The 23569-nt window shown below is 53.8% G+C and overlaps 1 protein-coding gene across 15 annotated transcripts in view; it reads left to right on the top strand.

Annotated features, from left to right (window-relative positions):
• Window positions 1–21512, top strand: part of ANK1 (ankyrin 1) — a 138251-nt gene extending 116739 nt beyond the window's left edge. For 7 of the 15 annotated variants that reach the window (XM_036250576.1, XM_036250573.1, XM_036250571.1 and 4 more), the window contains 5 exons: window positions 2896–3454; window positions 6381–6654; window positions 11050–11133; window positions 12327–12467; window positions 19431–19999. In XM_036250576.1, the coding sequence (XP_036106469.1) occupies window positions 2896–3454; window positions 6381–6654; window positions 11050–11133; window positions 12327–12467; window positions 19431–19457 (1085 nt within the window). In that variant the 3' untranslated portion in view covers window positions 19458–19999. Of the gene's footprint in view, window positions 1–2895; window positions 3455–6380; window positions 6655–9888; window positions 10392–11049; window positions 11134–12326; window positions 12468–12727; window positions 12860–19430 lie in introns of those variants that run through there. The other 8 variants (XM_036250577.1, XM_036250570.1, XM_036250578.1 and 5 more) reach the window with 8 other exon arrangements.
• Window positions 21513–23569: the final 2057 nt, after the last annotated feature.

The raw sequence follows: 23569 nt of genomic DNA, 5'->3' as shown, positions 1-23569 counted from the left end.
AGTTTTCTAATTTATAAAGTAGGAATAATATTACTTTTCTTGTAGGATTATTGTGATAATAATTTAAAATAACATGTTAGATATATTTTATACAAAACAGATGCTCCATTTGTAATGCAAATAATATAATAATGCTTTCAAAATAACAAGAAGAGCCCTGGCCAGTTTGGCTCAGCAGTTGGAGTGTCGGCCTGTGGACCAGAGAGTCCTGGGTTCAGTTCCCGCTGGGGGCAAGTACCAAAAAAAACAAAAACAAAAACAAGAAGAAAAGTAATCACCTGACTCTAAAATGTCCTGCTTGCATATACCTGGAGAGATTTCCCTGGAGGGTTTGAAAGCCATTGCCCCTGGTTTCCCAGTTCCTTAGGTCATGTACAATGACTTGGAATTCATATCGTGGTAAGACTTGACCCTCCCATTTCTCCCAGTCTCCCACCTCTTTGTTCTAGTTTGGTCAGACCTGGAAGGGGATTCCCTTAGGCTCTGCCACTACACAACCCTACCCACCAGCCACCCCACCACTTCATGGTCTCATTCCTTCTCCTAATTTTTGTTGTTGTTGTTAATCCTCACCCTGAGGATATTTTTCCATTGCTTTAAGAGAGAGTGGAAGGGAGTGAGAGAGAGAGAGAGAGAGAGAGAGAGAGAGAGAGAGAGAGAGAAAGAGGGAGAGAGAGAGAGAGAGAGAGAAAGATTGATGTGAGAGAGACACATCGATTGGTTACCTCCCACACTACCCCGACTGGGGCTGGGGATCAAACTTGCAACCCAGGTACGTGCGTTTGACTGGGAATCAAACCTGTGACCCTTTGGTCTGAGAGCCGACGCTCTAACCGCTGAGTCACATTGGGCAGGGCTCCTTCTCCTAATTTTGAGACCTGGACTTATAGAGATCAGTCAGGAAGAAAACTGTCCTGGGAAAATTAAGAGAAGATGTATGCCAATCACATAGCATGGCTCTTGGCTCCCTGAGACATATGTAAATGTTAGTGATTGTGGTTTTACCAAATATGGATGAGGTCACCTGTTCTTGCTCAGTGACCCCTTCGCATACCTGGAGAGCTCTGCAGTAGTCACTGGGGCCGATGAATCCCTGATCTGCTCTAGGAAAGTGGGAGGCACTGACCCTGCCCTCAGAGAGTGTACAGTTCATAAGCAGCTTCACGGGGAACATAGGACGAGTTCAATTCATAAGCAGCTTCACGGGGAACGTAGGACGAGTTCAGTTCATAAGCAGCTTCACGGGGAACGTAGGACGAGTTCAGTTCATAAGCAGCTTCACGGGGAACATGGGACGAGTCCAGAGATGGGGAACATCAACATGAATGGAAGTCGTTGGGAAAGCATCATGAAAAAAGCGAACCTGTCATGGTTGTGTGTGTTGTGTGTTTGTAATCCCCAACCCTTTGGCACAGTATGAGGCATGGAATTGGACCTGAGTAAGTTTTGGTTAAGCAAGTGAGCGGGGATGGCTGGGGATGGTATTGTCAGGAGTAGAGAAGGGGTGGGGGAGGATTTGCTGCTGAGGCCCAGAGCTGGGAATGAGGAGGGCCCATATGGCTAAAGAAAGACCCAGCCCAGGAAAGAGCTGGCTGCAGGGGGTGGGGTGAGTGGCAGAATGAAGAGCCTGGACAGTAGGTTAGGTGCCTCTCTGGTCACAGGAAGGTCGGTAGAGACTCTAGGAGCAGTCCCTCCCATTCTGAGGGTTCTCCTTTGGCTCTGCTGGGTCTTCAGAGGTTACAAGCACATCTCTGCTCCCTCGTTCCCCAGACAAGCTGAGCCAGATGGAGAATCTTGTCTTCTAGTTCCTTTGCCCACCCACAGATTGGCACCTGCTCCAAAGAGGAGTCAGAGGCCTCTTTCTCCTTTTCCCAGGGACCCCACTCCTGGCTAGAGGAGAGCAGAGGAACCATCGGACAGGACAGTGCCCATTCGAGTGGCACACAGGTTCCTCACACACGTATACGTGCCACTCACTCAGGTGCCTAGTCACTTCTGAACATCAGGGAAGCAATACCAGAGCCAACCAGAAAACTAGCAGGGACTCCTGGCCCAGCCAGTCAGGAAGAAACTGACATATGGACAGGCCGTGCTGACCAGGGAGGGGGCCATGCACAGCGTCCTGAGCTGGCTGGCTCAGATCCCACCTGCTCACTGCTGACCAGGAGCTCAGGACAGAGTACTGAGGTGGCAGCCGATGTGCCTGGTGCCTCCTCATGTCCCTGACCTGGCCCCTGTTGTGAAGCTCAGAGCCCTCACTGTGCCTCTTGAGATCACGCAAATTTCTGGAACCAATTTGCAACTTTAGGGAACGTTACTTCCTCCCAAAGCAAATGGTTTCCCACGTGACCACTGCACCAAATCTGTGGGTGTTCAGTGTACCCACCAGACCCCTCCAAGGCAGCTCGGTTACTGACCCTGGAACTGGGTGTGCTGTTCGCTCTCTTTAAGGTACATTCCTGACAGCTACTCGAAGGACTGTGCTAAAGGGAAGTTTTGAGCAAAGAAAGAATAACATTTTTTTCTGTTCAGCAATGGAAAAGTGGGGTTTTCCCCGACTGGAGACAGATTGGAGCACCAGTCTTTTGGATCAAGGCTTCTTGATCTAGTGCTCCAAACGGGAAAAGAATTTCATTCTCTTCTCTTTGCTGTCCTCTTCACCCTCTGCTGGCTGCCCCCACCCAGCTCAGAGCCTGTTTCTCTTGCCCAGGTGCCCTGGGCAGCAGCCACAAGGCCTGAGCAGTGGAGTTTGAGCTTGGAAAGCCCCTCGCCCGGAATGTGCATGCCTGTGGCCGTGCCCGTGTGCGTGTGCGTGTGCGTGTGCGTGGACTTGCATGTGAGTGTGTGTGACAAAAATCGCTTCTGGAGCATGTTGCCCTCTGTCTGCCCATCCAGGTTACTCCTCGCTGCAGGACGAGCTGCTGTCCCCTGCCTCCCTGCACTACGCGCTTCCCTCTCCGCTGCGTGCAGATCAGTACTGGAACGAGGTGGCCGTCATAGACACCATCCCCTTGGCGGCCACGGAGCATGACGCCATGCTGGAGATGTCTGACATGCAGGTGTGGTCTGCGGGCCTCACGCCCTCTCTGGTCACTGCTGAGGACTCCTCTCTGGAGTGCAGCAAGGCCGAGGACTCTGACACCACTGGCCCCGAGTGGAAGCTGGAGGGGGCTCTCTCCGAGGAGCCCCAGGGCCCCCCGCTGGGCTCTCTGGACCTTGTGGAGGACGACACAGTGGATTCAGATGCCACAAATGGCCTTATCGATTTGCCTGACCAAGAAGAAGGTCAGAGGTCAGAAGAGAAGCTGCCAGGTCATGAGAGGCAGGAGGACTCCACAGGTGCAGGGCAGGACTCAGAGAATGAAGTGTCTCTTGTTTCAGGCCAGCAGAGGGTGCAAGCCCACATCACAGAATCCCCAATTGTGAGTCGGGTGATGGAGACAAGCCAGGACAGGTAAGGGCTGGGCTGCCATGGTGGGAGGCCTTTCCTCTTCCTGGGTTTCGGGGTGAGACTGTGCCTGGCCTTGAGGGCAGAGGGAGTTCTTAGGTGCTGCTGCCGACCTGACTCTGTCTTCTAAACACGCTGGGACGAGTCCGTTCAGTAGGCACCCGCTTGCCTCTGAAGCCACCCAGCCCTCACTTGGGCCTCTGTCATGTAAGAATGGAGCTGTGATCTGCAAAGGCCAGTCCCTCCCCAAGTCACCCCCTGGGCGTGGCCAGCAGGACAGAGGCTTGGGCGATGGGACAAGGGCAGCACACAGGAGAGAGATCATGAGGCTTGGAGGAACCACGGCTCCGTGCAGCTGGGGCTGGGTGCGCTGGGCCCTGTCAGTGCTCGGTGCTTATCGTTCAGACCATATTTGGAAACCCACCAGCTCCAGGGCCCGGGAAGTCATTTGTGCGGTCACACAGCCCGCGTGTGACAGAGCTGATAATGGTGCCCTTTCTACTTTACCCCTTGGAAAGAGTGAGGCTAGTGGGTTTATCTGGGGCAGGACAGAGCTTTCAGCGGCTGAGATGGTTGTTCTTCAGGGTGACGCCTCACCCAGCTCCCTGGGACCAGAGGCCTGGTTCTGTGCCCTCAGCAGGGAGGTATCGGTGGCAGCTCAGGCAGAAGGGCCCTGTGCACCTGAGACACTGAGAGCCCTCAGGCCAAGGCCCGGCTCACAGCCATGCCGCGCTGGGTGCGCAGGAGGGCTCGGGTGAGAGGAGACAGGCGTGCGGCGGGCATTGCTCTGGCCTTCCCGGCTGGCGCAGGAAGCGGCGGCGGCAGCCCTTCCCTCCAGATTGCTGTGCTCCCTGTTTTCCCTAAAGCAAGGCCACGGAGGATGTGCTCCCAGAAGGCCGGGGCACCCAGGGAGCTCAGGTCTGGCCCGGCCATGGGAAACCTGTTCTCACTTCCTCTTCCCACCCACATTGCTCCAGGCAGAAGCTGGGGCTGACTGGCCACCCCCCAGGTCCACTCCGTGTGGCCCAAATACTACCCGGGGAGGGAAAGGAAGGTCGTTTAGAAGATGAGAAGGATGTATTTCATTTTCAAATAAATCCTTTGAGTAGTGGGAAGAATTGGACAGACTGAGCCTGTGAGGATTCAAAGTGAAATACTGGCTATCCTGCGAGAGAGACCATCTTTCAGCGGGTGTGCTGACCATTCCTTCAGCACGCAGTGAATACGTACCTTTGTGCCTCTGCCCCGGTGTGACAGTGGGGTCCCTAGGCGAGGAGCCAGAAGGCTGGGTGCTGGGCCTCAGGGTGTTACAGTTTGGTTCTGCGACCGTGGTCAGCCTTCCAGTGAGGACGGACACATTTTATTCTCTCACTCAGCAATACGTACTGAGTGCCTACTATGTGCCAGGCGCTCATAAAAGATGCCCAGGTAGTGGGGATGCGGCACTGAACAAAATAGACAAGTCTCTACCTGTAAGAAGTTTATATTCTAGTGAGGAAACTGACAGTCAATAAGATAAAGTCAATAAAATTAAAAATAATTAAAAGAAAATGCTAGATAAGAAGTGATCAAAAGAAAAACAGAGCAGGGAACGGGAGAAGGAGGTGTGTGGGGGCGGGGGGTTGAAATTATAGATAGAGTAGCCAGGGAAGCCTGGGAGAGGCACTGGAATAAAGACTGCAGGGGATTAGGGGGTGAGCCCTGGGAATACCTGAAGGGAGACATCCGCCGAAGGCCCAGCTAGTGCAGAGGCCTGGAAGCATTCCTGGTAGTCAGGGGACAGTGAGGAGGTCACTGTGCCCACGGCAGAGTAATTGAGGAAGATGAGGTCCGGGAGGTAACGAGGCCAGATGCGCCAGGCCTCGAGCTCATAGAAAGACTTGGGCATTTAGTGGGAGGAATGGGGAGCCTCTGGAGGGTTCTGAGCAGAGGAGGGAGACGACCTGAGATGCCTTGAGAACAGCCTGACGGGCCAGGGGTAGAAGCAGGGAGAGGAGCCAGCAGGCCAGCGTTGGCAGCGACGGGGACCAAGACGGCAGCCGTGCTGGTGGTGAGAAGTGGTTGTGTTCAGGATATATTTTGAAAGTTGAACCAAAAGGTTTTGCTTACAAATACGATCTGGAGTGTGAGAAACAGAGGCCACCGAGCTCACCGGTATCCTGGACCTGAAAACTGGAAAGGCGAAGGAGCCGCTTGCTGCAGTGGGGGCTGGGCGGACCAGGTCTGGGGAGAAGGCCTCGGTGCGGGTTCCATCTGGCGTCCCCGGGATGCCTGTCAGAAGTCCAGAGGGGGATGGTGAAGAGGCAGTTAGGCGCCCGAGTTCAAGGACGAGGTGCTGGCACTGCACCTGGGCCCCAGCAGCATGCGGATGGGCCTAACACCAGAGCCTGAACGAGCTCCCCAGGAGGGGATGTAGATAGCGCTACAGTCCGAGCACCCTGGGGTGCTCCAGTGTTCAGAAGTCAGGGAAATTAGGAGGAACAAACAAAGGACACTGAAAAGGTGTGGCCAGGGAGTAGGGGAAAACCAGGCAAATGGGGGTCCCAGAAGCCACGGGAGAACGTGTTTCAGGGGAGGGAGTGATGCCTTGTCAGATGAGCACTGGGATGGGGACCGCTGAGGGCCGGTGGCCTGGAGGGCTGGGGGGTGGGGAGGTGATGGCTGTGGGGGCCCCGCCACTGGATCTTGCTGTGAGCCGAGTGCCTTGGAGCTCAGTGGCCCTGGTACCTGTGGCCCCTACCTGGACAGCATGAATGGCCCACTGTACCCCCTGGACAGGGCGGTCAGCTGTGTGATTGGCTCACACTCTCCCGTCCCTCGGGTGGGCTGCACAGGATATGTCCTGGGTGAGCCAGGGCTCTGGAGGGGAAGGGCATCTGAAAGCAGAGACTGAAGGCTGACCAAGTGTCCTTTCTCTCTTCTGGGACCCCAGACCGCAGGACTGGGACGAGGAGGGCTCCATTGTCTCGTACCTGCAAGATGCCGCACAAGCTTCCTGGCAAGAGGTCACGGGAGGCCCACACTCGTTCCAGAGAACAGTCACCACTGTCCAAGGACTGGAGCCCAGTGGGTCTCAGGAGTATGAGAAGGTCCTGGTGTCTGAGACTGAGCACTTGCAGCCCGTGCAGGCCGTCAGGGAACGAAGACCAGGAGCCCACAGAGAGTGGGGGCAGGAGGCAGAGCACACCTTATCCCTGGTGCTAAAGGTGAGAGCCCGCTGTGAGGGGCCCGAGGGCCAGGCAACCCGCTGTTCACTCAGCCCAGAGTTGAGCATGTTTATTTTCTTTAAAAAGTGTGGTGGTGACTTTACTTTCTCTATAAGTTTCCTTGGGCTTGATCTACCTGTCTGACTCCTTGGCCCCGACTGAGGGAGGGGGTTTAGCCTGTAGGACGTCCTGAGTTCCAGGCACCACCTGTGCTGCCTCCTCACAGCGGCCCAGCTCCCAGGTGTTATTCCCTTCCGGCCACTGATGGTTGAGCAACTTGCCCAAGGTCACAGGGTCAGAAGTGGGCTGGGAGTTAGGTCTGACTGACTACAAAGCCACGGTTCTTGTTTTCTCTTTCCGTCACATTTTAGAAAGGGTGTAGAACCCAGAGACCTGGGCCATCCTCCCAGAGACCTGGGCCATCCTCCCAGAGACTGGGGCCAGTCCCCCCAGAGACCGGGGCCGGTCCTCCCAGAGACCGGGGCCAATCCCCCCAGAGACCGGGCCGGTCCCCCCAGAGACCCGGGCCAGTCCCCCCAGAGACCGGGGCAGTACCCCCAGAGACCTGGGCCGTCCTCCCAGAGAGAGACCAGGGCCGGTCCCCCCAGAGACCTGGGCCGTCCCCCCCCAGAGACCTGGGCCGTCCTCCCAGAGACCTGGGCCGTCCTCCCAGAGACCTGGGCCAGTCCCCCCAGAGACCTGGGCCGTCCTCCCAGAGACCTGGGCCGTCCTCCCACGGTCTGTAAGGCTGTGGATGAGTCACTCTTCTCGGCACCTTGGTCTCCTCACTGGTAAACCAGGAGAGAATGGACTACCGCCGACGTTCACCGGGGAGAATGCTGTGATTCTTGGGTGCCCCCAGGGGAACAGGAGATGGGTGGGAGAACGGTCCCACCAGACTGGCTCTCCTGTCTCCTGTTTCCTGGCCTCTTTCTCGAGCGGCCTTCTCTCCTCCCTCCCTCTCAGCTTGTTCTCCTGTACTTCTTTACTCATTCACGTTTGTCTTCATGCCCCATTCCCACTCGCTTGCCCCTCCCCATTCCCACAGATATCCATTTTAATGTGTTTTTGGGGAAAAAATGTTTTACGAAAAATTGCAAATAAGTGCAGAAACAGACAGCATAGTATATTAACTTTCCATCTGCACACACCCCAGGCTGCAGTTACCCACTCACGGACCGTCCTGTTTCATCTGCACCCCTCCACTCTCTCCCGTCTCCCCCCTGCTATTTTGAAGCAAATCTCAGATATCTTATGACTGTGTCTCTTCAATTCATGGGTTCTTCTAAAATGTGTGTGCTGTCCTGTGCCTGTGTATTTTCACCGTGTGCACACACGATGTGTTCTGTGTCTCATTGGGTTCTTACTGCTCAGGCAGCCCTGCTTCCTCATCCGGGACCACGGTCCCCCCCCCTTCTCAGCTCCGATCTGGAGTTAGTCCTCCCAGGCACCTTTGAGGCCTGCAGGCTCGGCTGGCTCCACAGTGGTCCTAGGCTGCTGACTGTCAAGAGCTGCTAGGAATTAAATTGGGTTTTATTTAGAATGCCTCCTTGCCAAGTATGTGCCTCGGACAGGACAAGCAGCTGTGTCCGTTTTTAACCCCAGCCCACCCCTGTGCGTTTTTTGCCATCAAGCTGTCCCTTGGTGCCTACTTCTGCTGCTCCCAGTAGCAAGTGCTTGGCCCAGAGCACAGGTGCTCTTAACTGGGTTTGGACTCCTGGCCCCTGAGGGAAAAAGAAAGTCTCCAGGAGCAATATTTTCCACCATTCCTCTGCAGCCAGCCGTTGGTGAGGGACTGAGGGAGAAAGCAGGACTGGCCCAGCGGAGCAAGGGAGAGACCTAGGCTCTGTGGTTCAACTGGCTGATTTATAGATGAGGAAACTGAGGTCCCGAGTGGCTGGGGGCATCCCCAGGGTCACACCAGCGTCAGGGCCAGGAGAGTCCAGATCTTTTTCCAGGGGGGGGTGGATGGGGGAGGGGGCACATCTAACACCTCCCCAGCCTAGGACAGGATTGGATGGTGTGGCTGAGCTGTTGTCCTAATCATCTGGCAAGACCCCAGGGGTGATCATGAGGTCCATTTAAGGTGACGGTTTGCAAAGCACCCATTTGCCAGTGAATCTCTGAAAATAGTGACAGAGAAATAGAGAGACGCCCTGTGGTTTGGGGCTTGGAAGGCAGGCCTGAAATGATTCATAAACCAGCCAGTCCTTTCCCGAGGACCTGGGGGGAGTACCCAGAGTTGGACTCTTCTTGGTGGGACCCAAAGCAAAGATGTTGTGGCTGCTATTTTTCCAGTGCTTTCTCCTTGAAATGGGGCAGTGCTGTGTAGTGGCGGGAGTTTGAAGTCTGACTTTGTTGACTTGCTGTTTCACATAGGCAAGTCCCTTAACCTGTCTGCGCCTCCTTTTCTTCCGTGGAAATGGCAGCGCCTGAGTCAGTATGTGAAATGCACGTGCAGAGCCGGACGCACTGTGGTGGGCGCCTGCTGTTCCTGTTCACGGTGGTGGTCTCTCCAGCCCTCGGAGAATGACACAGGGAGAACACTTCAACCCTCCCTCTCTAGAATGAGGGAACTGAGACTCAGGGAAGGTGCCCCGCTGTCCCGAGTCCCCACAGTGAGGGTGCTGTAGGGTCACTGTGCTGTGTCCCAAATCTTTGTTCTCTCTGCCACATGGAGGAACAGCCTGATCCCGAAAGTGAAATTCCTTTCGCCACGGCTGCTGCGGCTGCATTTGTGAATCAGCTCCGCACAGGCGAGTCTAACGTGCTCCTCGTGGGTGGGCGTTGACAGCCAGCATGGGAAGAGCCTCTGAGGACAGGCCTGAAATAGACACACCCGTTACATGCTTACGCTTAGGGTGGCTGTGCCCAGGAAAGGGGCTGCTGGGGGCTGCACGGGCCGCCCCCTGCTGGACCTGCTGCTCTGGGCCTGAGCGAATCACTCGTCCCAGGGTTATTTTTTAAATAAACCCTTAACTCTGCAGGGTAGTAGCTGGTCCCATCCCCACGAGGAGGGGTGACAGTAGCCCAGGAAACACACAAGTGACTGCCTTCTCTGGACACCCTATTTTCTAGAGTCCCTGAAGGAGAAAGCTTCCCTGGGCAGACTGCCCTTCGTCCGCGTGGGGACAGGCAGGCAGGAAAGGTGAGGGGCTGTGTCCCTCTGCAAGCACCGGGGTGGAGTGGGGCGGGGTCTCTCACAGTGACTTTGACATGCGCTGTCAGGGCCCAGGACACACACACCTGCCGGCTTTCTTCTAGCCCAGTTGGACAGCCCAGCAGCTGGTTTGGAAGCTAAAATTATCAAAGCCTGACGTCACCCAGGCGTGAGGGCAGAGCCTGGGGCTGGTCAGCAGGAGGACACTCTGCCTGGAGGGAAAGAGTGGGAGACTGAGCCGTGAGAATGCAGGGGGTTCCAGGGGGGCTCGGGGGTTCAAGAAGAGAATGAGAGCCTGGACCCCTGCAGCAGCCAGAGCCCTGGCTCCCCTGGTCCCTGGAGGGCTGGCCTGGTGAGGATGTGGACTTTCATCACCCAGCTCCTGGTCACCATAGTGCTCCTGAGCTTCTTCCTGGTCAGCTGTCAGAACGTGATGTACATTTTTAAGGGCTCTCTGTGCTTTGTGCTAAAGCACATCCACCAGGAGCTGGACAAGGAGCTGGGGGAGAATGAGGGCCTGAGTGACGACGAGGAGACCATTTCCACCAGGGTGGTGCGGCGTCGGGTCCTCTTTAAGGTAATCGCCAGGAAGAAGGCAGGGCTGGAGCTGGAGGTGGGAGCGCTGGAGGCCAGGAGTCCAGGGCTGAGGGCACAGTGCTCCGACGTGTGTAGGGAGGAGCTGGGGCCAGGCGCCGGCCTCCAGCTCAGGAGACACTTGCAAGGGAAGGGACAAGAAGCCCCTGGGCCAAGCCCTGCACCGGGGCCATGTGCGGCCCGCACTCAGACCACCACTGTGATGGCCGAGAAAGCTCAGCTCTGGACTTAGCGGCCTATTCTCATGCTGTCTCTGTCCTTGAGTTACACTTGGTATGATGGTGTCTGTGGAAGGGCTTTCTTCACTGTTAAGTGCTGTAAAAATATAAATTAGGTGCTTCACTTCCTCCCTCAGGGTCTCCTCCATAAAACTCGCACAATCGGCCCTGTTTTGCCTGCTCCCCGGTGCTATTGTGGGGATAAGAATGCAAAGCTCTTGCAAGGTCTGGGCTCCATCCTGTGCTCTGGGCACTCGGAGCGGGTGGTTTGGCTGCAGCACTTGCTGAGTTGGAACTTCCTGCCGAGTGGGGATCTGCTGGACTGTGACTGCCGCCGCCGCTGCTGCTGTTTCCTCTTCCTCCAGTCCTTTTCCCAAACTCCTGCTTCTCGATCTTGAGTTTTCTCCCTTTCTCTAATTGCAGGAGGATGAGCTTCAGAATATTCCAGGGGAGCAGGTGACCGAGGAACAATTCACAGATGAGCAGGGCAACATTGTCACCAAGAAGGTGGGTGCAGAGAGTCCCTGGAGCTGGAGGGAGGCAGGAGGGCCAAAGGCTGAAAGGCAGGCGGTGGACTCTCCTCCCTAGTTGTTGCCCTGTCAGAGGGGTAAGCATGGCTCAGACTGGACCGTTCAGGTGCCAGGAGCTATTGTCTTCCGTGATCGGGACATGACATTCCTCATAGCCACTTTGCCTGATTCAGCCTGAACTGAGCTCCTGCTACATTGTTCCAGATGGACCGAGCCCCACAGAATAGCCCAAACCTAGTCCCATGATGCCTAGCCCTGAAAAGAGCTGTAAGACAGCGGTATAGTGGATACCAGACTAAAAAGGATATGGAAATGCATTGAGTTGGTAGCCAATTTTAACTCAGTGGACATGAAGTTGCCTGTCAAGGGTTGGGCACCACGCTAGGTTGGGGCAGAAGGAAGAAGGAACACCTCGGATGTGCTCCGCTACAGTGCTGCTCACACTACATTGGGGCAAACCCCTTATGTCCGTCTTTCCTTCTGCACGCGAGCTTCATGCGGGCAGGGGTCATGTCTTGTTTACATGTTCATTCTCCACGCCTAGCACATGGTAGGTACGAGTAAACAGTTGTTAGAATATTTGGATGAATGAATAAGGGAATAGGTGGATTGAATCGAATTACTATAGATGAAAAAGAACTGTCCTCTGCCCTCGGGAGCTTATAGGTGTACAACAAAGACAGAGAGGCAGAGGGAATGCTGTGGGCTGGATAGAAGTTATGCTTGGTCCAACCTCGATCATTAAAAACCTGCTAAGAAAAGTAGGCTTCAGACTGACAAACCTCAGAGGAGGGGGGGCAGAGAGGAGGGAAGAGATAAACCAAAGGACTTATATGCATATGGGCATAACCAATGGACATAGACAACAATACTGGGGGGGGGGGGGGAACGGGAGGAGGGTGTCAATGGGGGAAAAAGGAGAAACATCTGTAATAAAAATAATTAATTAATTAATAAAAACCTGCTCAGACCCCTCTGCAAATTCTAGTTCCTCTGAGGGTGTCCAATGTGTTTCCACACAGTGATGGGAGAGAAAGACCTACCTGTCTCTGTTCTTGCCACTGTAGGATGAAGGCTGCCTCTCCCTCGACACCATTCCCGGGGACCCGCTCTTTACAAGTTCTGTCTTGGCGGCTTCACCAGTCCCTCTCCCTTCCCTCTCTTTTCCAGATCATTCGCAAAGTTGTTCGGCAGATAGAGCCATCTGGTGCCGATGACACCCGGGAGCACGAGGAGGTGACTGTTGAGGGGCCCCTGGAAGGTCCTGGGGAGATGGAAGTTGATGTTGATTACTTTATGGAACACATCAAGGTACTGTGGGGGGCCGCAGCCTCCGAGGCGCTCGCTCCTCCGAGTGGCCTGGCACCTGTACCTGCTGCTCGCCTCTGCGCCAGCCCACTTTGGGTTTCCGTCTGCACTGTGCTGACCTCGTGGGAGCCCCTCCAGCCTTCCTTCCTTCTGAGAGGCGGTGTTTCCACCGCCTTCCAACGATGCCTTCCATCCTCTTGCCTATTTGTTGCCTGTCTCTCTGTGTGATCTGTCCTGTGTTCTGTCTCTGCTGCTGCCTCCAGGTGGATCGGAGAGGGAGTAGCCTTCAGCCGGACCTGATAGAGGGCAGGAAAGGGGCTCAGATAGTGAAGCGGGCAAGCCTGAAAAGGGGGAAGCAGTGATCTCGAGCACCCCCTCAAATGGCCTCTTTGGAGGTAACAGTCTTTCTGCATCCTCTCTGCATGGCTTGGTCTTCGAGGAGAGGCTGGTCCTGGTCATGGCTGCTCATGTCCTCACCCGCCCCCTCCCAGCATGATGCAGGATGACTAGTGTTGCTGTGGTCTTGAGGCATAGGTTCTCAACTCCCCACCTTCTAATGGTATCTCTGAATCTTGATTTCCTCGTCAACAAAACAGAGTCAACAGTATTTGCTGGCCTACCTCTTAGGAAGTGTAAAAGTACAGAGCTGAAAATGCTTGGATACGTGAAAGTGCTCGGTAATCTCAGTAGTAATTTCACCCTGCAAACCAAGCAGTGGGGATCTGGCGACGAGGACAGGGCATCAGAGTCTGCCTCGGCTGTGCTATTCCAGCCCACGTCCCCAGGGAGGGCTCCAATAGTGACAGACTTAGAACTGGACTGTCCCTTGAACCTGGAACTCTGCGGAAGTCCTCACTAACCCAAGGCTTCCCTTCTTGGTAGTTCTGGAAACCTGTCGCTCCCCTGCTTTCTAGGAAAGGGTGAAGGTAACAGGCCCAGGGATGGATGGCGGTTTCCTGCAGTCAGGAGGGCTGGCGCACGGCTGCATGAGCATGGGGCAGTGTGGCTGAGAAGCTGGCGTGCGGTGGTGTGTCGTGAAGGGGGGCCTCGAAGATGCTGCAGCGAAGGCGCTCCGGTGGGCCGTGAGGTGCCGGGGCTTCAGCAGCCAGCTCTGACCTCGTCCTCCCTGAGGGATCCTGTACTGAGCTGCCCCGAGGCTCTTCACTGCGCCCAGCTCGGGGCAGCTCAGTACAGGATGCATCGGGGTGGGAGTCGGCAGGAAGCCAGGAGGTACTGTGGCCCCAGCGCAGCACTAACCGGGTTGTTGCCATTTAACCCCCAGGGCCGGGCTCTGGGCTGAGCGGCAAGCCAGCTCCGGCTTTCTGCGTTCAGCAAAAAGAAGGGCTGCTGCCTCTGCTCCCCAGTCACCAGAAGTGCTGACTCTGGGCTTCCCGAGATACCTCAGCACTTGGGCAAAAAAGAGGACTGGCGGATCCAGCTATAGGATAAAATTAGACCTGACTCCTCAGCAGCTTAAGGAGGTCACAATGTTAACCCCGGCACTGCCAGGGGGTCCCCGCCAGGCTGCTGGTTTAGGAGATTATCTGTGGTCTGTCCTGGAAATAATACAGAGGTGCAAATAATTAGAAAAGGCAGAGAGTGGAAGCAAACGTAGCTGCTTCTGCCTTATCCTCCTTATGGTGGTGGCAGCAGCAGGGGCTTTAAATTTCAGTTTCTGTTGGGTTCTCCCGCTACTCCTGAAAGGGGAGAGGCGGCCCAGAAGCCAGCCTGGGGAGAAGGGCAGGACCTAGGTATTTTTTTTCCTTCTGTAGATGACCTATCTGCACCCCCCACAGGAGATGTGGGTCCAGACCATTGAGTGTGGGCGTCAGGAACACAGAGCAGCCTGCACTGTGCTGGGGCCTCTGCCAAGAATGGGCCAGGGAAATGCGTGGTGGGGCGGGGCGAGGGAGCCGGTGGTCAAGCAGGCACCTGCCAGGGTCCCAAAGAGCCTGGCGGGCAGCTCCCAGTGCTCTACCCTCCCAGCAAGACACACTGCAGAGAAGGCGGCGAAGGGGCTGGAAGCTCGCTGGTCCTTAATACCACCACCTGCTCACGAGCATGTGCAGTTGGCCTTTATCATTTGTGGGTACCACACTTGCAGATTCATCTACTAACTCGACTTTATTCCCACCCCCAAACCAACACTCAGCACTTCCACAGTCACTCGTGGACGCACGCACAGTGGAGACGACGTCGTCCCCTGTGTGCACGTTCCCAGCTGAGGTCCAGCGGTACGGCACTCTGCCCTCGTGTTTCAGCTCTCATTCTATGTAGAAACTTTGTGCAGGCTATTTCATTCCACGGGTTGATTTTTTTGTTTGTTCGTTTGTGTTTGGGGGCTGTTGGTGGTTTTGCTGTTTAAAATGGCCCCCAGGACTGGTGCTGCAGACCTGTCTAGCGTTCCTCAGTGCAGGAAGGCTGTGGGAAAGACATGTGTTCCATAAGCTTCCTTCAGGCACAAGGTAGAGCACTTGCTGGCCATGTGCTCAGTGTTAACGAAGCAATGATATATATTAACGAAGGCGTCTTTAACAGAAACACGCATCGAACAAGGTTATGTAGTCATTGGTTGACAGACGGTATTGTGAACAGAGGCTGGTAGGAACCTAGGCTGTACAGTAAAACCTCGATATGACGGACTAATTCTGGCAAGGGGGTGTCCGTTCAAGCCAAAAGTCCATTATATAATAAAGTAGGTTTTCCAAATGCATATGTTAAAAAACTAACACGGTTAGTTTACCTGTTTTTACTTATGTAGACACATTTGTGTAACTAAAATTAAGTATGTATGAAAATAATTTCACAGAAAAGTTTTCTATATGTGTCACTGTAATTTTAAATTTATACCCAGTAGGTCTAGTAAATGCGTGCATTCACCAGTCACTGAGTGTAAACAAATGTACACGGATGAGGTGTGGCTTAGTGCATGTGGGAACATCGGCCAGCACATGTTAAAACTGTAGCAGAAAATCACACCACGAGACAACAGAGCCTGTTACCACGTGTGATGCAGTGCGATCAGGTGCTAATCATTCACAGAACGTTGTTTACGAGTGATGACTCTTTGATTCAAATACACAGACTATAGTTGTAGGTATGCAATATTTGTTTATGTTGGTGAAATTACTAGTGTTTTTTCCAACATATGGCCTATTCGCTAAAATTTGTTAAACATAACAGTGAATTAATAACAAAACAAAACAAAAAACTGTTAATTTAATTATAAACAAATCTTAGTTAAAAGCATTTTAAAATTAACAGGGTGTTAATTTTCACATATGACATATGGACCAGAAAGTTTGTCCATTAAATTTGAGGTCTGCCAAATCGAGGGTTTACTGTACTTTCCGTAGGAGCAATGGTTCAGTATTGGCTAATCCAGTGACTTTTTAGAACATGACTGTAGGCATCGAGCATCGACTGTGTACATGTCAGGGGGTGAAAGGTGGGGCTTGGGAGTCTAGATCGAAACCTGGCTCCAATTTGCAGGTCGTGGTACCTTACACGAGTCATTTAACTGCCCCGAGCTCCCCTCTCCTTGGGGGAGGATGGAAATAGTCCCTTCTGAATGTGTGTTAGACTTCAACGAAAGTTTTAAAAAGAATCGTGGTAGCAGTGAGAGCTATTGTAGAGGATAAAGGGGAACATATGTGCTCTGTGCCTGGTCAATCACACATCTTATATGTAGAGTGACCAGGGCAAGTCAGTTGACCCCTCAAAACCTTGGGTTCCTGAGCCAGAAAGTAGCAACAACATGGTTACTCCCCTTACAGGGAGGGTGGTTATGGTGACTGATGAGTTTATGCTTGTGAAAGGGCTTTGTAAATTGTAAGTTCTAATCTTGCAACTTGGTCATCTGAGAGTCTGTTTAATGCAGACTCCTGGTCCTTGGCCCAGACCTACTGGATTAAAATGCTGGAACTCAGCCTTCAGCTCCTCAAGTGGTTTTTATGCTTCTGGAAGAGGAGTTACGATGACTGACTTTTGTATTCCCTTACAAACCTCCTCGAGGTGACGTGGCACAATGGTAGACTTTATATTTAAAAGGTGAGCTGAAAGGAACCGTGGTTGGAGTTTGTTCAGAGATGTGGAACACCCCCAACGGGTAGAACACCCCGTCCCTGGTGAGGACTGAGAAGACCCCATCCGCCCCTTCTGATGTCCCCACAGTTACTCCCACCTTGGGAACAACTTTGCACCGAAGGCCTGGCAGGTGGGGGAGGGGTCCTTTCTGGTAGTTTTAAAGAAGCTAGACAATTGCTGCTTAGTCAAGGCCTGATTGCTCTGGGCAGACAGTAGCAGCTGGTAGGTTTTGCGCTATGCCTAAGTATTTAGGTCCGAGAGTAAGCGTGTCAGTGCTGCTAGAGCAACAGCCCGGAGCAGGGTGGCTTGCGGGCTCTGGGCTCTGGCTCCTGGCAGTCCCCTGCATCTATCTGGCTCCGCCTTCTGGGACCCTCCGAAAGCCATGGCATGAAAAGGCTGTTGGGTTTTTTGTTTTCCTTCTTTTAAAAAATCCTCACCCGAGGCAGATACAGTGGGAAAGAAACATCGATGTGAGAGAGACACATCAATTGGTTGCCTCCCACACGACCCCCGACCAGGGCCAGGGACCAACCTGTAACCAAAGTACATGCCCTTGACTGGAATCAAACCCACGACTCTTTGGTCCCTGGGCTGATGCTCTACCACTGAGCCAAATTGGCCAGGGCTTCTTTTCCTTTTTAAGAGACACTTTCATTCAGACACAATGGTTACAAGATTCGTGTTAGCTCTCACAAGAGACAATTTTAGTAAGTTTAAAATTTACTAATCTCAATGGGACTAGTAGGGAGGCAAGGGGTCATGTTTTATTTGGCTGTTTTAAGTTACAGTCCACCTCACTCCCAGACATTGCAGGTGTACTGGAGTCTGGGGCTGGGGAGAGAGGAGAGAGCCACAGACTGGGTAGAGGGTGGGAACAGGTGGGACAGGAGGGAGGTGCCTTGAGGAAAGGGACCTGACCAGTGCAACCTTAGGAGTGGCAGGGGCTGTGTTCTAAGGTCTTTATGGGGTAAGACCTTTCCCGAGGGGCACCCAGGACAAGAGGTGCAGGACTGAGGAGGAATACTGGATGTGGCCAGGAGACAGGCCTACCCCTGCTGCTGCCTGGGTGCTCCCACACGACCTGTCACTGCTTCTTGTGGAGTCTCAGTTTACCCAGAGATGAAATGGGCATTTACCATAGAATGATCTCTTAGCCTTGAACTGTCCCGGCTCTTGCTCTCTGAGAGCCTACACTGCATCCAGGGGAAGAATGCAGACATGCACAGGGAGAGGCAGCAGCATTTCCAGAGAGCCCGTTGATAGTCACATTCACACACACTTACTGTCAGAAGCAATTACATATCTTTAGCTCCTTTAAACATCACAGCCGTCTAATGAGGCGCAGCTTCCTATTGCCCTTGTTTTCTAGCAGAGGAAACTGGGCCACGGAGAGCATAAGTAACTTGACCAAGGTCACACGTCAGGAAATTGGCAGAGACAGTCTGTGAACTCAGGCAATCTGGCTTCAGAGTTCATGCTCTGAAGCACTTCATTTTATAATCGCTAATGAAAGGTAGAGGCGGGGGGGGGAGAGTTTCCAGAGTTAGAGTGAGCCAGAGTTATCAGGAAGGCTCTGTGGAGGACAGGTCTTGAGGGTGGTGGGCAGAACTTTAGCAGAGAGGAGACTGCGTGGCATCCTTATGGACAAGCTCCAAACAAAGGCAGGGAGCTGGAGGGCATTAGGGGTTTGGAAGGCAGGGAGGTCTGGCCAGTGGTGGAAGAGTCTTACCCTCCAGGGTGACAGCTCCTTCAAGCCACAGCAGTAGAAGGCCTGGTTTTTCACTTTTATCACAACCTCTGGCAAGGAACTTAGCACCGCCCTCCATCCCTGGAGAACCATTCAGAGTGAGTTTACCTTGATGGTCTCCAGCTTCCTCCCCAACAGTGTCATCTATAGGGCCCAAGACAGCTCCCCAGGGGAGAGAATGGGTTTCTGTTTTATCCTGTCTCTTCCCGCTCCACCCAAGAGGTTGTCAGCTCCTCTTTGTTTTAGAGTCCTCCTTTTCTTCATCCATCCCAAGGTCCCTGCAGAATCCTGGGTGGCTGGTCTTGGAAACAGAGTTTCACCCCAGGTTGGAGGATGAGGCACTGTGGGGTGGCAGGAGTGGGGTCTTGCCGTGAATCCCAGGCTGCAGAATTTGGAATGGATGCTGCAGGCAAAGTGCTGTCTTCTAGCCTAATACACAGAATCGTAGGGAGACCGCACCTGTCTTCCAAAGATCCTCTGGCCACAACAGAGGTTGTCCATCCCCAGGGCAGGGGCACCTGACCGTAAGAGCTGTGGACCAGAGCCAAAGAAGCACTGTTGTCTCTTGTAGCCCTGAACTCCTGAGGCCATGATCTTGTCTGCTCCATCTCTGGGATCCTGGGGCTGGCACATAGCAGACAGCAACACATGTTGGCTGAACTGAACTGAAAATGTAGAGGGGACCGTTGCCTAGCCTAGCCTATCTCTTGGCACAAGCCCTGGCTCTTGATCATCGCCCCTTTTGTAGATACGAGACTTACTCGTGGAGATTTCTCCCCAGGTGACTGCATCGGCATGGGGGCCTCCTGCCTCTCTCTGAAGCATGGAGCACCCACACAGCAGAGTTTTCTCGGGGGAGGGGTCATCCACTAGGCAGGGAACTAGTACAGGCCAGATCAGTCATCTCTGAGAGGCAGCCTCTGGGTTGGGGAGCAGGGGGAGATGGCTGGTATTTCAGGAAAGTCAGGGGCTCCGAGCTCCACACCTTTCTGCTCATCACTTTGCTTGGGGAGGCTGCTTTTCCTGACTCAGACCCTGCCTGAGCAACCAGCACAAAACTCAGTATTTCGGGTTTTTGCTGGGAGTTGCACCTTCAAATTCTAAGTGTCTCCTTCTCTCTTTGTGTCCCTCAGGATCACACCTCGACACCCAAACCTTGAACTCCACACACTCTGCCATGCACACAGGAGGAGAGCTGGACCGGAGGGCGGCACAAGTGCGCACATGTTCCTCTAGGCTAACGGCATGATCTCCGTAAGGGACTTCCTTTAGTCTCCTATTCGCATGAACGACTGACTGTGGACGCATGACCTACAGTCCTCAATCCTGCCTCTAGCGATAACGGATCTCTGTGGGGAATCAGGACAAAAGCAGCAAGAAGGGGGGGAGAGAGAGAGAGAGAGTGGGATAGAAAGCAAGCGCAAGAGAGCGCATGAATGCAGAAGTGAACAAGGGCTTTTTGTGGCTGGGGATGATATATTTTTTTAAACCATTTTAATTTTGACTTGTTACAGGGTACTTATTTTTTCAACCTCATCTGTAAGAAATCCATGTGGGCTTCCTGGAAAGAAAACATTGAGAACTAGACATGAAATCAGTTCAGCACCTTAATCCCATGTCCTCATCTGCCAGCCTTCCCTACCTACACACACCTCCATTCCATTTGTGACAGTCCCCTCTCCGCCCCAGCGGACCGCCGCCCCCCTGCATCGCTCCACATGACATTGAGGACACACACACACTCACATACACACACACACATAGAGGCACCTCTCCCCTCTACTCAGTATACACACAGATTTTACTGTGATGTCCGAAGCTGTATAGAATCTCCTGTGGATAAACTGGAATTTTTTTTTATGTTGTCTCTCTCTCTCTCTCTCTTTCTCTCTCTCTCTGCCAGTTTCAGTATTAATCATCTTCCAATGGAAAATCATTATCTTTAGAGTGCATTCGGGGTTCCTTGTGTTAGGGACTTAAGAATATGAGGTGAGGACCCCAGGCTTAGCTGTAGGGCTCAAAGGGAGCCAGCGCCCCATCTGAAAGGGTCTTCTCTCTCAGTTGGTGGCTGTCCCAGGATTGCACCAGCATGTTCAATAGAGAAGAGGTTTTCTATATCTTCAAGCACTTATATCATAGTCTGTGTTCAAAGTGTAAACTGTACAGTAATCAGCCTTGTGTATATGAAAAATAATAAATACTATGCAAACCAATAGAAACACTTTAGCAGTATGTGCACAGCACTAACAGCTCAGCTCCCGAGGACTTCTCCGGGCTGCGGGAGAAGGAGCTACAGCCTGTCTTTCAGTGAAAGAGGAAGGGAGTAGGGCTGGTGAATGTATCTGTGGGTTCTCAGAAGTCAGCCACCACCCCCATGGTCTCCCAGAGCGAACTTGGTGCTCTAAGTCCAGGCAGCCGGCAGGATGGGGGGCCTAGGCTGGCAGGCTCAGTGCCCCCACTCTGACCAAGCCCCTCTGCCCCACCCGGAGAGGCGGGTGAGGGGCCCACTCCTGACCACAGGCCCAGGGGAGGGAGAGCCGGAGGAGAGAGCAGCTGACCACCAGGAGGCCTGGGCTAGGAAGGAGACCCCCCTAGGCCAGGCCCTGGTCAGGGCTGGAAGGAAACAGACAGCTGGCTGTTCCTCACCTCGGTGCCACCAGGGAAGAGCCTTAAAGTTACATTACAGCCTCCGGCAGAGGGAGGCCCGAATCAGCACAATCGCCCCGTCCTGCGCGGCGGGCGCCCTCCAAGGCCAGAGAGAGACTGGCAGGCTCTGCTGGCTGTCACAGAGCCACTGTTCGTGGGTGTCCAGTCACCTTCCTCCCTGCCACTCTTCTGACGTGTCCTCAGAACACATTCACACCTTCCAAGTAGCACAGAAGCTCCCTCAGTGTCAGAGCCCCATGGTCCTGGAGCCTGCCGTCGGCTGCACAGGTCCGGGTGGAGCAGGGCGGCCGGGCGGCCGGGCGGCCGAGCGAGTGGGGAACCCCAGCGCCCAGGAGTCCCCGCCGGCCTGGCCAAGGCGCTCCTGTCGGTCCGGGCGGTTTCGTTTTTGCTTTCAGAGGGGCCAGCCCGGGAGGGGACGGCCAAGCTGGCAGCCTCAGGCCCACAGCGAAGCGCCCAGGCAAGTGCAGCCCCCGCCCACCCTGCCGGCAGGACGGCAGCTGCTCCGGGGGTGGTGCGGCTGGGCCCAGTGCGCCACTGGCCCGGGGAAGACAGGCGCAGGGCCCGCCTCCCGCCCCACCCTGTACCTTCCTGCCCCGGGCCGCCCCAGCAGCCCCCGCAGAGCCCGGCCCGCGGCCCAGCCTATGCTTTGGCACCTTCCGCTCTGTACGGCATGGCTGCTTGGCCCGCGGCCGGCCCTCGCGGCATGGCTGCCCGCTCCGGTTGCTAGTAGGAGCTGTTAGGGGAGGAGTCTGGGGTCTCTACCCGATGCCTAGAGAATGCTGCAGTCTGCATATTAGATGCTTTTTAGAAGTTTTGAAATTACCTTGATTTTTCTAATTGTTATGAAAATAAATCTTTTCTCGACTCTCTCCCACATGCTCTGTAATCGGGAGAGAATTCCCTTTGCCCACTCTGATGTATAGACCATTCTCCCTACACCAGCTGAACAAATGTCAAAATTAATAAAGAAATTGACTCATGGCACAGGGCTCCATCTGTCCTTATTGGCTCATCCTTGGGGAGTTAGAGATTTTGAGGCAAGAGTGAAGCCTAAGGGTGGGATCGGTCATCAGGGTGGCCTGCACCCCAAGGAGATGCCCAGCTCTGGTAAACCTGGACAGTCCCCCTTAATCACCCCTAAGATTGCAGAGCACATTTCTCATCTGCCTAATGACTACCACGAGATGAGGGCAAGTCCAAGGTGGAGAGGGACCCCGCAAACCACTGGGGTATATGGCTGAGCCATAGCTGGCATACACTCAGGGGGACCCCCTAGCGCTCCCTGTGAAAATATCTGGCCCCTGCACTCAAAGTCGAAGAACTTTTGGGAAAAGCACCCTGTTCCTAACAATTAGTTCCTAACACTACATGCAAGACTGGCCATCAAGCTGGCCTCGGTTTCCCCGTCTGTCACATGGGGGAATGGATTAAGCGCTTGTTAAAATCTCTTCATTGTGTCGTCCTGGGATCCCAGAACATAAATGCCTTTGTCGAGCTTGACATTAAATACGAACCAAATAATTTGCTGCAGCTTTTCTTCCTCATAAGCTCCCATCATTGCGGGGTGACGAAGTCAGAGTTGCAGGGTCCTAGGAATACTCCCAGCCCTCATTCTGAAGCTTCTCTCTCTGTACCAGACAGGCCACCCAGACCAAGGGGCCAGCCAGAACTGTGCGACTGCATGGCCCAGAGGGTTTGCAAAAGCACAGGTTCAGTTGCCTGGGTAGGGCTGGGGCAACCCTGGGATTCAGAATTGTTGCCCAAAATAGCAGCTTGGTAGCACAGCCAACTCAGATGGATAAGAACCTTTTCTCTTGTTCGTAATCCGAACTTCTAGAAAAACAATCTCCATGCACAGCCTTTGTGAGGTCTTTCTTGCATTAAACTACATTTACGCCAGAGAGAGCATGGCTCAGATCAATTCCACCATGAGCAGACAGCAGGGTGGGGAGTCGGGCTCTGGGTGGGAGGGAGCCCTCCCTGAGTCCGGGGCCCTCGGCCTCCGCTGGAAACCAAGTCGGCAAAAGGGCACCTCTAGTCTCCCAAAGCACGCTTACAGGGAAGAGAGAGACAAGGAGCTCTCAGACTGGTCAGGAGAGGAGCTGGGACTCCCAGGCAGAGGAGGGACAGAAGTCCACCTGGCTAGTAGTCACTATTTTTCCTGTCATTTTATCTGTTCAGACCAGTAGCATGCTGATTTCCATTACACACACACACACACACACACACACACACAATAACTTCAAGAAAGGAAGCTGTCCCATATAGAAACAACCTGTTATTCACTGCTATTTCCTGTTTGTAAAATGAGAGCCCCAGAAAAGCCCTGTATGTTGTAAAAATTCATTAGGAGGAAAACAAAACAAAACAAAACATGTGGGTGCTCTGCTATGCAGTCTAGTCTCATCCATCAACAATTCACTTAGCGTCGATCAAGTGCCCAGCACAGGGAACCACTGCTGGATAAACAGCCATCTCAGCCATCAAAGATTTCCAACCCAGGAGCCAAGCCAGACAGACTGGCAATTGCCCCAGCAGAAGCACAAATGATTCCTCGGTGGAGGAGGAAGGGGGGACAGAGGGAATCAGGGAAGGCTGCCCAGAG

Source organism: Molossus molossus, unplaced genomic scaffold (assembly GCF_014108415.1).
Source record: "Molossus molossus isolate mMolMol1 unplaced genomic scaffold, mMolMol1.p scaffold_m16_p_9, whole genome shotgun sequence".
In the NCBI taxonomy this organism is placed as follows: domain Eukaryota; kingdom Metazoa; phylum Chordata; class Mammalia; order Chiroptera; family Molossidae; genus Molossus; species Molossus molossus.
Note: the sequence above shows the minus strand (reverse complement) of the source record. Positions and strands in the feature narration are given on the sequence as shown.